The 11,043-nt window shown below is 48.8% G+C and overlaps 4 protein-coding genes across 4 annotated transcripts; 3 read left to right on the forward strand and 1 right to left on the reverse strand.

The window, feature by feature from the left end:
• Nucleotides 1-978: 978 nt before the first annotated feature.
• BC939DRAFT_451657 (MIR motif-containing protein) lies at nt 979-2,060 on the forward strand. The gene is made up of 3 exons (XM_051555704.1): nt 979-1,202; nt 1,310-1,465; nt 1,576-2,060. The coding sequence occupies exons 1-3, from the start codon at nt 1,025-1,027 to the stop codon at nt 1,968-1,970; spliced, it is 729 nt and encodes a 242-aa protein (XP_051412101.1). The 5' UTR covers nt 979-1,024; the 3' UTR covers nt 1,971-2,060.
• Nucleotides 2,061-2,133: 73 nt separating this feature from the next.
• BC939DRAFT_503244 (uncharacterized protein) lies at nt 2,134-3,411 on the reverse strand (the record flags this gene model as incomplete). Its single annotated transcript, XM_051560380.1, has 3 exons — nt 2,134-2,478; nt 2,586-2,773; nt 2,901-3,411. 3 exons carry the CDS (start codon nt 3,409-3,411, stop codon nt 2,134-2,136), a joined length of 1,044 nt encoding a protein of 347 aa, XP_051412102.1.
• Nucleotides 3,412-3,825: 414 nt separating this feature from the next.
• On the forward strand, nt 3,826-4,982 carry BC939DRAFT_451659 (uncharacterized protein). The gene is made up of 3 exons (XM_051555705.1): nt 3,826-4,133; nt 4,257-4,764; nt 4,963-4,982. Exons 1-2 carry the CDS (start codon nt 3,963-3,965, stop codon nt 4,719-4,721), a joined length of 636 nt encoding a protein of 211 aa, XP_051412103.1. The 5' UTR covers nt 3,826-3,962; the 3' UTR covers nt 4,722-4,764; nt 4,963-4,982.
• Nucleotides 4,983-5,474: 492 nt separating this feature from the next.
• Nucleotides 5,475-7,941, forward strand: BC939DRAFT_451662 (2-isopropylmalate synthase). Its single transcript, XM_051555706.1, has 3 exons — nt 5,475-5,740; nt 5,950-6,135; nt 6,430-7,941. Exons 1-3 carry the CDS (start codon nt 5,669-5,671, stop codon nt 7,849-7,851), a joined length of 1,680 nt encoding a protein of 559 aa, XP_051412104.1. The 5' UTR covers nt 5,475-5,668; the 3' UTR covers nt 7,852-7,941.
• Nucleotides 7,942-11,043: the final 3,102 nt, after the last annotated feature.

Below are 11,043 nucleotides of genomic sequence, written 5' to 3' on the forward strand. Positions count from 1 at the left end.
TGGCCTCGACCGCTTCTAATATGAGTTGGTCAACACCAGCTCCTGGCACATCTCCTCCATCCGCATACGCAGCACTGGCAATGCTCTCGATCTCACAGTTCCTCCAACCTATGAAGTGGGAGCAGCTCCCTCACCCTGACCTCGATATCGATCTCGACCCAAATGCGATGGGAGGCGAACCTCTTTTTGCGGACCAATGGACAGAGCTGGTTTCACGAATCGCAGAGGCCGCCGCCGCAAATATGTGCCTGGCACTGGATCAAGAAGAAGAGACAGAGCGATTCTTGCGGAGGATGGCCGAGGATCATAAACTAAAGTCGGAGCAGAGCGGTGGTCTTGAAGATGAAGATGAGAAGACTGCACATGACATACCTGCGACAGAGGCTGGTCATGAGGAAAATCTGGAGCGGTTGATTGACCAGGTCGATGAATTCGGACTGGCGAGTCCTCTGCGTCCCACAGAGGACAGAAAAGATGAAGAGAATCAGGACATGAATGCGAATGTAAACACGACTGAGTGGAGAGGTGTGAGTGCATTGGAACGTCGAGAACAGGATGCACTGCCTGAGAACGCCCCCGCACCCGGCCTGGAAGGGCTGGCGCCTTCATCCTCTGCATCTGTGGCAATCGCAGGACCGCGTTCCAGTGCCGGTAACGACCTTCAGGAGCGCAATCGGAGCAGCGGATCGTCTACGTCCGCCGAGGGCAATAGCCATAGCCCTTCAGAGACCTCCTGTCCAGCCTTTGCACTCACCTCCGCAATGGTCGCCAAGGCAGCTGCGTCGGCCGCAGCCGCAGACGCGGCAGCAGCAGCCCACTGCTTGCTGTATGGTCGACGGCGTCGACGAGAGTACGATATGATGTGTCGATGAGTGTAGAACCTAGACACCAGCAGCTTGAGTAGGTTTTAATATAACAAAAAAAAAATGCGTTCGACATGCTGCTCAACCAACTTTGCCCAATAATGCATTTAGAGTTACACTGGATATCATCCAATCAATTGGCCAATCGTGTCCAACCTCAAATGTATTTGTCCCCTGGGCGTTGTTGCATCCTTCATCTCTTCACATCGCTTCTACACCTTCAGGATCATCCACCGCTGCCACAAACCATGCGCTCCCCTCTCACCGTCTCATCCCTGGCCTGCCTTGCCCTGATGGCTAGCACTGTCATCGCTGGCCCTGCTCCAGAGATCGATGAAGGTAACCAGGAAGCGAAAAGTCTGCATCGCACTTTTCCGCCGACCGAACAGTCCGTGCAGCGAAACAGAGTACTCACTTTTTTCTCCCTCGGTTAACTATGCGACTAGAGTTCCAAAAGGTCACCTGCGGATCCTCCATCAAGCTGACACACGAGAAGTCTCAGTTCAAACTGCATTCTCACCAGATCCCATACGGCTCCGGCTCAGGACAACAATCCGTTACAGCAGTACCTGGAAAGGACGATACCAACTCACTATGGCTCGGTATTGATAACCCGCATCTATCAGCCCAATGTGAATATGATCCTCACCTGTATCTGCTCTCTCGACTAACTCCAGACACTGTGCGATTTCGATTTGGAACAAATGGATAGTCATGGCTCAATTGGGACACTCTTGTGAACGCGGCGAACCCGTGCCCTGCGGAAGTGCCGTCCGACTGAAGCACGTCAACACCAAGAAGTTCCTTCATTCTCATCAGCATCAGTCCCCTATGTCGGGTGGACTGGAGGTTTCAGCGTACGATGGGCAGGACGATGGCGATGACTGGCTTCTGGAGTGCATGAACAAGAAGGATGAATACTGGACGAGAGAGGCGTCTGTGCAGCTTCGACATGCAGCTACGGGAATGTATCTGAGCAGTTCAGCACGGCATGTCTACGGCAACCCCATCCCTGGGCAGCAGGAGGTTGCTGGCCACCGACACCATCAGAGTGACCAGTCTTGGATCGCTCAGGAGGGTGTTTATTTCGCAGAGCGCGAGCTGTGAAGGACAAACCGCTGACAGGAGCTGAAGAATTGTCGTCTAGAAAGACAGATCACGACTCGGCAGAATAAAATGCAGCCAAATACACGATAACCCAATTTTTTTTTTTAGAAAATATGTAGGAACTACGGATTATTATTAGGTGTCATGTTTTGACTATTCATCGCTAAGCGATCTTGACAACGATCTTGCCCCTCGCTCTTCTCGACTGACTCTTTTCAAAGGCAGCAAGCACAGAAGGAAGCGTGAATTTGTAGACAGAATCAATGATCGGATCCACGTTTGCATCCTCATCCAAGACTTTGACCACCTTGGCGAGTACGTTGCCATCTGGAAATACATTGAACAAGTGATATCCTGGACCCCACTGCAACAGCGAAATCAATTTGTGGCTGGCAATGCCTGCGCCTGTGTAAATTAGATGGAGGGGTGTGTCCATGGCATTAACGTCAGCGGCGATGCGGACCAGGTTACCACTGCGCTTTAGGATCGTGCTTCTCTTTGTCCAGATCTATACATCAAGTTAATGTAGTATATGCAGAGAGCAATAAGAAACCCTTGCTATCGATCTTCAGGAGAGAAACAATGAAAAAAGGCATGGAATGCTCTGTCTCTTACCTCTGGAGAACCGACGGTGTCAAAGACGATATCAAAATCCTGGTTTGTATACTTTTCAGTGACATCTGTCGTCTTGTAGTCGACGACTTCATCTGCGCCAATGTCCTTGACCAACTGCACATTTGCAGTGGAACAGACACCGACGACATAGGCGCCCAAAGCCTTGGCTAGCTGTACACCAACGGTGCCTATGAAATGATACGATATGGTAATGAAGGAACCATGGAAACGGATTAAGCTTATAATAAGCGTACAGCCGTGAATCAGGCGTGGCGTGCTTTGATGATGGGATGATGAATATTACAAACTGCTTACCAGTGCCTCCACTTGCGCCAATGACTAAGACCTTGTGTCCCTGCTTGATCCCTCCTTTGCCCACAAGCGCTTCCCAGACTGTGGTTGCTACCAAGGGCCAAGCAGCAGCCTGCTCAAACGACCACCGCTGGGGCTTCTTTGTCACCAGGGCCTCCTCGACAACCGTGTATTCTGTCAACCCACCAGATTGGTTGAATTTGAGCATCGCCATGACTTCGTCGCCGATTTGGACCTTTTTGCCGGCCTTGGGTCCAATGGCTACAACTGTGCCTGAAATATCTAGACAGGGGATTTTCACCCTGGGCATGAGCAGATGTGGGATGCCTCCTCTCATCAGCTTCCAGTCCACGGGGTTGAGGGCCGAGGCATGAACTTTGACCAGGATGTTGGCGCCAGTGACAGCGGGTAGAGGAGCGGACTCGTTGAGGGAGAGGACCTCGAATGGCTTTCCAGCGGTGATCCATTGGATTGCCTTTATGGTTTTGGGGAGTGATGGTTCACTGGTAGCCATTGTGTATGTAGTATCTTCTTTTCAGAAGCTGGGGTGTGTGAAATTTGAAGGGTGGTTCAGGCAAAGAGAAGCTATCGATATTTTGAATGAGTAGAGGATTTTCGGTATTCTTTTTTAGTGGAGAAATAAGTGATCGAACGATTCGTGTGTTCGGCACGTGGTTTGAGTCGTATCCGTACACACTAAACCTGTGTGCAACCCGCGTGGGAACGACTGAGTGCGGCAACCCATGCGGAAGCGCGTCTCAACGGTACATATCCGTTCAACGATTTACATGCACCGAGAAACCAAGACGCGATCGAAACTAGGCAACGAATGCTGCGCACGGTGCCCTCGACTCCAGATCGAGCGGCGCCAATACGCGCACCTCAAAAATCGGATCGCGTTTTCTTGCTAGTAAGTCTACCGCCAAAGCCAAAATTGGTTGTAATGAAAATGGTCACAGATAACAAACACAAATACACTTCCAACAGAAAAGACGCGTTTGGTTCATTCAACCTGCTGGAAGACTTCCTCTGCCTCTGATCACTCACCTCGACTCTGCATAGAATATGGTCGTCATCTCCATACCAACAACCATCTCGAAAGAGCCTGAGACTACAGCCTTCGGGACATGCATCGACACCAAGGAGACATTACTGCTCGAATTTCAGGGCGCAGTGGAGATGGACGGAGCCTCCTGGGCAGGCAATCCTCTAGGACAGCTCTCTATTCTCGAAGGAGTAAGAACATCCCAATGCTTTGCGTTCTATCAACTCGGGAGCGGTCAACTTCAATAGTTGCTACTCGAGGATATAAAGATTTGGAGCTCTAATCTGCTGACTATTATTTTACGACTGTTGCAGGGCGTCAAGGCTCAAGTCGTTATCGGCAACCATCGACTCGAGGGCAAAGTCATGAAGCTGGACAAACCCCTGCTTCTGATTCAAAAGCAACAAAAGCCAAAAGACGCCATAGATCATGAAACCGCTCCAGCAGGACTTGCAAGCAAAGACAATGGCAAGGAACCATACCGCGAGCCAGACAACGATTTTCGGGATCGTCGGTCCCCGTTTTCATCGATGCCACCGTCTTCTCCGCCTGGACATGACGACGACGATGACACAATGACATCGACGACATTGGGCAATGTTACTGGAACGGATACAGGAATAGCTCAGTCAGGCCCAATGACTCCTCCAGGCAGTGAGGATGTGATTCAGTACAACACAGTCGCCATCATCCGACAAAAGGTTCTCTTCAATATTATGCCGGTACCAATTATCCACACGGAGCGTCGTGGACTGACTGTCATTAAGCGAGGCGTATAGACCCATGGCTCGTGTTGTTGAGGAGCAAAACTACGTCGCAACTCTATAACAGAACACTTTGTAATCGTTAATTTTACGCCTTGTACCCTAGGCGCGTATACTATTGTACCATAAACCCTTCAATTCGATCTCCTTTCCTTTCTATCACCGTCCAGAGTAAGCAATGCACAATGCACATTGCACTATTCACCGCCAGCGAAAATTCAATTGTAATTCTCAAACTACTTCAACAGCCCTTTACCTCAAAATCTCAAGCATAATCCATGCATCTGTACCGTCAACAAACTGTTGCTACATTTCTTCCCTTTCTACCTTGCATCTTATGTATTTTATCCTTGATGAGAACGCGCTATTTCTGCGGGCAGAAGACCCCTATTATGACACATATGACGCAGAGCTATGCCCTATTTATACACGTCTTGCGATACACATTTCTGATGGCCCAACGTGTTTTGCTACCTTTTTTTTGAAAGGTGAACGCGCACTGTATTATTTAATGCAAACAAATAAATGCTACACCCCATATACGACTTGGGCAAGCGAGTGCGTATCCTGTGTATACAATCAAGGAATTGATCGGTACGCTATTAAGATTAAATAGATACATTCTTCTGCTATTAACTGACTTCACGCACCAAATCCTTAACCAGACTGCCTATCATTCAATCTGAGCGCTTTATTACGCTGCGCTTCATCCTTTGTAAGGTCGAAGAACACTGGGAGAGCGCAAAGGCTCAGCAAACTGACTAATATCACGTGAGAACTTACTCATTTGAGTCTACAGAAGCAGTCCATGGAGACCAGCCGATCTCTAGGAAAGTTTTATATAAGGCCTCTTTTTGCTTCAGCTTTTCCTTTATTCCTCAATATCCACTTGTCTCAACTGCAACTCTCCACTGCTATCCCTCTCTTCCTCCACAGATACCAATTGTATTATCCATAAAACCATGACTCTCACTAACAAGGCAAACAAGGAGAAGCTGATCATCTTTGATACAACTCTCAGAGACGGAGAGCAGGTAATCTTCATCACTCCAGCCTTCTCTCGCTTCGCCGACGCTTCCCTATTTAAGAAAGAAATGTCCGACAGCCCATCCGTTTCTCCGACAAGCGCCTCCTCCACTTGATGAATACGATCAAAGCCTTTGCGACTTTGCTCCAGTGAGATCTAACGGCCTTTCTTTTATCCGTTGTCCTTGCTCTCGCTCTTGTTGCCACTACGATCCAGTCTCCAGGAGTGACCCTCACAGTCAATGAAAAAATCGAGATTGCGAAGCAGCTCTCTCGCCTCGGAGTCGATGTCCTTGAAGCCGGTTTCCCTGTTGCATCCCAGGGCGACTTTGATGCAGTCCAGCGGATCGCAAACGAGGTTGGCCATCTTATGGTCGGCCGAGAGGCTATTGGCAAGCCCATCGTAAGTGATATTTTGCATGTGAACTATGGCATAGAACGAGATAAGATTTTTATGGCCCGCGATGATTGGACGATTTGGAGACCGGGACAAAAAAACCCGCGCGGGCTGACGCAGACACAAATGAGTAATAATCACCAACAGCTTATCCTCGGTTCAAAAGATGCTGCAACATCGACAACGGTGCCTACACAACAGCCAAAAAAAATAGAGGGATGATGCTCCATGTAGGATACACGATCCCGTTCCATATTGCACGAAAACTAACCCGCCTCACTGTCTCTTCTTGTCAAACAGACAATCGCAGGTCTCGCCCGCGCTGTTCCCGCAGATATCCAACGTTGCTACGATGCAATCGTAACCGCGCCCCAGAAGCGCATTCATATTTTCCTTGCCACCTCCGACATTCACCTGGAACACAAATTGAAGATCTCGCGCGAAGAGTGCGTCACCCGTGCAGTCGCTTCAGTATCGTTCGCTAAATCCCTGATCGACGACGTTGAGTTCTCACCCGAGGATGCAGGAAGAAGCGATCAGGACTTTTTGTGCAAAGTCCTCGGAGCTGTCATCGAGGCCGGCGCTACCACTTTGAACATCCCCGACACGGTCGGATACAACATGCCTGAGGAGTATGGTGCCATGATCAAGTATTTGATTGCCAACACCAAGGGATCGGACAAGGTCGTCTGGTCTGCGCACTGTCATAACGATCTTGGACTTGCCACTGCCAATACCCTCTCAGGAATCAACAATGGAATCCGTCAAGTCGAGGTGACGATCAACGGCATCGGAGAGCGTGCAGGAAACACTGCCATGGAAGAGATCGTCATGGCTGTTCACACCCACCCCGACTTCTTCCCAGTATATCACACCATCAACACCCCTCTGTTCTTCAGGATTTCGCAGCTCGTATCGTCCTTGTCTGGAATGGTAGTACAGTCCAACAAGGCCATCGTAGGCGCCAATGCCTTCCTGCACGAGTCTGGAATTCACCAGGACGGTGTCCTTAAGAACAAGACGACGTACGAGATTATCAGCCCAGAGACCGTTGGCGCCAATACCATCAACCTCGTTCTCGGCAAGCACTCTGGGCGCGCTGCCTTCCGCTCTCGCCTTCAGGACCTTGGATTTGGCGAGTTGACCGAGGGGGAGTTCCAGACTGCCTTTAACAGCTTCAAGACTTTGGCCGACAACAAGAAGCGCGTTACGGAGCAGGATCTGATTGCGTTGTTGTCTGACCAGGTCTCATCCTCTGCAGGAGACAAGGCTACATGGGTGATTAAGTCTCTCCAGGTCGTCTCCGGCACGTCCTTTGCTACTGCGACGGTTCAGCTTCAGAATACGATAACGGAGGAGGTCCACATCGATGCTGCCATTGGCAAGTCTGGACCCATCGAGGCCGTCTTCTCGGCGATTCAGCGTTTGGTTGGCAAGAATATTCGTCTGCTCAAGTTTGATATTGCGGCCGTGGGTGAGGGTATGGATGCCTTGGGTCAGGTCTCGGTCAAGGTTGCGGAGAAGACCTCAGTATCGGGCTCTGCTAGCGGTGAAGAGTCCCCTGTGCAGGAGACTGCTGATGTGAACAAGATCACCTACCATGGCCATGGTGCTGACTCTGACATCATCCAGGCTGCCGCTAAGGCATACCTGAACGCCCTCAACCGCCTCGTTGCCACTGAGAATGAGCGGATTCAGGAAGAGCGCAAGGTGAATGTTTAAGTCCCCGATCGAGCTAGTGTCTGTGTAATAGCGATCATGCTCAACGTGCATGCCATCCAAACTACAACATTTACCTAATAAATCTCACTTGTAAAAAAAGAAGAGCTCGCTCTCTATATGTGCATAACATTGGGCGTACCTGAATGCACATGCCAAGTTGCCTAGACTCCATATGTAGTACGATGCGTATTGATTCTACTTGACGCGTCTTTTGCTCAGTATTCAAACGATAGTGCAAGACGTGTTGGTATAATAATGTTTCGTGCAAAAAAAAAAAAAAAATCACGGAGAGTCGAATAGAAATTGCAGAGAGCTGAATAACCCCATTATCCTCCCATTTCAGGGGCTGTATCTGGCTCCCCCACTTACCGCTTACTATGGGCGCTGGAAGGGTTTTCTTTACTGAAAATTACCACAAAGGACTGAAAAAAACATCCCAGACGGCCAGGCAACAATTGGACGCTGCTAAAAATATGCAAAAAAAAAAGGGATGTCAACGAAGGTGACGTTCAAAAACTCTCCCCCAACTCCGAGTTCGTTTCAAGTGCTCTCATGCAAAAAAAGGCCCCAAAGGAGCCATTCGTGTCCAAGAAACGATGGACTTGAATGTACACTATGACATCCTAAAAGAAAAAAAAGTGAAAAGAGATTATGTATCTGCCCCAGGCTAACCTACAAAAGGACCGGGGAACTCGAATGTCCCTCCACCTGGGAGCAACTCCTTCCAATCCCTTCAGTTCATTCTCCCTTTATCACCGTGCCTGCACTCGTGCTATTAAGTTATTGACAAAAGATGAAAGAAATGACATATGTATCAAGGGGAAGGGGGGTAGAGAGAGTGGAAAAAGGAACTACTGTACATTTTGCAACGGTCTTTTTGCATGAACGCGACGCGTCCCTGGCTCTTTCTCATCTTAATGGACCAAAAAAAAAAAAAAAAAAAAAAAAAAAGGGAGGCTCCATTACCTCTTGAATTCTCATTCTCGTTCCTGTTCTTGCTCGCTTGCTCGCTCGCGGGCTTACGTATTTTACTCGTCCCCCGTAGTATGTTCCTGCTTGCAAAGTAAACCCTTCTGTTAGTCAAGCTCTCTTCATCCCTTGGGGGACCAATGAATCACTAAGTGGAGCATCAAAAAGCTCAGCGTGATCACAATGGGCTTTCGCGACATGGGGGAGACATGGGGAGGCTTCCCCCTGATTTAGACATCAACTTGCATCTATTGCCAAACGCATACATTATTGTATGCATAATTACTGCGCTCTTTTTTTGTTGTTGTTACTGTTGTTGCTTTTGGTGGAGAAATAGTTACTTGAGGATAAGGATAGTGAAAGAACGAACGGAGGGACGAATCAGAGGGAGATAAGTGCGGGAACGAGAGGAATTGGGAATCAGAGAGAGAAGTAAAGGCGGGAGAGAAAAAAAAAATAAGCAAATTATGCGGCGTTCAGGCCACCCAGCATGTCTCAAACTAATATAAATACTCTTTTTCCTTTCCCACTCATCATCTACACACAGTTACAGCCATCTCTACAAAAAAAAAAAGCCATCTCTGACCCCATACCAAAATCACGCATACACACACCTGGAAACCATGTATTCCCCAAAGTTCTCACTCCTCGCCCTGGTCTCGACAATCGCCATCATCCTCTTGGTCTCAAGCTACGACATGGTCCAAGCTGTCCCCGTCCCTGCTCCTGTCCCTGAGCCGGTTTCGTGCTACGACCCCAGTTACGCCTGCAACAACAACCTTGGGGGCTAAGCCAGTCATGGAAGAACCAACCCTCCTTTTGCTAGGCATTCATCTATCAATTGATGTCGTCAGTTTCGTGGTATTGAGGGACTTTGATCAACAAGACTTGGGACCTTTGCGCCTGGTGGATAAGGCCGCTTGGTATGAAATAACTCCTTCTTGGTGTCCTTGGCCCACACATCCTCCCTTATGTATAATAGTTTGGTCGTGAAATAAAATATTTGAATCGGTTCCATCACATAAAAAAACTTTTTTTTTCTGGGTCAGAACGAGCTGCAGTATCCTATGGGACCTACGATACTACTGGAAACACACACGTCTGTGCATCTTGAACAGAAAAAAGAAAGAGACATTCACGAGAACCTTTTCTTCATTTCCTTTACTCTTTCGCAAAACTTAATCGAGTAGAGTGAGTGAACTTCGCTATCCCTTTGGCCGTCTTATCTGGAAAGAGATACGGCCAGTACAGTTATTCTTGTTGAGGCCGGGTGGGAGATGCTCTGGGCGAGACAGACGAACGCCTTGTTTTGTCGTACACAGCTCGGGCATTTCGATGACATGAGATACCCATCCAAACAAACGACGGTGTACCCGAGGCTGTTTGCCTATGTAGTCCAATGGCATGCGGAAACATGGTATCGATATTGATGCTGGAGTGGAAACAAGCAAATCGCAATTAATATGTTTATAGCAACATACCTTGTGGAAGAAATACCTCTGGAAGCCCTCGTGTTGTGATGCCAGGCTGGTATGGGTGTTGAATTTTCCTGGCCCGTATATAAACATCGCCGGTCTCGTTGGCCGAGTATGCATCCCGCCTTGTGGGTCCACGGTTCGCAATGTCCCATACAGGGCATGGTCCTTCTCAGCCCGGTTCACTCCCACAACTTTTTTCTTTCTTTTTTTTTTGCATCGAGTGGAATTCGTAGAAATCGCAAAGTGGGTGTAGGACATAGCTGAACTGTCGGAGGCCGTGCCGATGTTCTTTCATGCTTACGAACGGCGACAACAGTAGCGAAGCCTCCAGTTCCGATATGCTAGGCGTCTCGCATGTGTGCCCTCCTTCCTTTGTCCGTCTACGATAAGGGCCCATGATCCCCAGCTCAATCCTGCATCGTCTTTGATTGTGACAGTGACCCATTCGCGTTTTTTTTTATTTTTATTTGGCCTCCAGCGCGGCTCTGAATGATTAAATGGGATCGTAGGAGGTGGAGCGTCTGATAGGCAAGTTCGTGATTCAGTTCGATTTCCGGGAGGGTTCAATGCATAAAACGATGCCCGAAATCACTTCACTGGGGTCCACCCCCAACAACCACAACATTCTGGAGGGCTTGATAGAAAGCCTTTGCGGGAGACCCTTTGTTAGGAAGCCGCGACGTAATCGCCAGGATCCGCGCCTTAATTTTGGACGACTGCCAACATCTCCGTATGTCAAATGCCA

Source organism: Gamsiella multidivaricata, assembly GCF_025024155.1.
Source record: "Gamsiella multidivaricata strain RSA 2152 chromosome Unknown BC939scaffold_33, whole genome shotgun sequence".
Classification (NCBI taxonomy): domain Eukaryota; kingdom Fungi; phylum Mortierellomycota; class Mortierellomycetes; order Mortierellales; family Mortierellaceae; genus Gamsiella; species Gamsiella multidivaricata.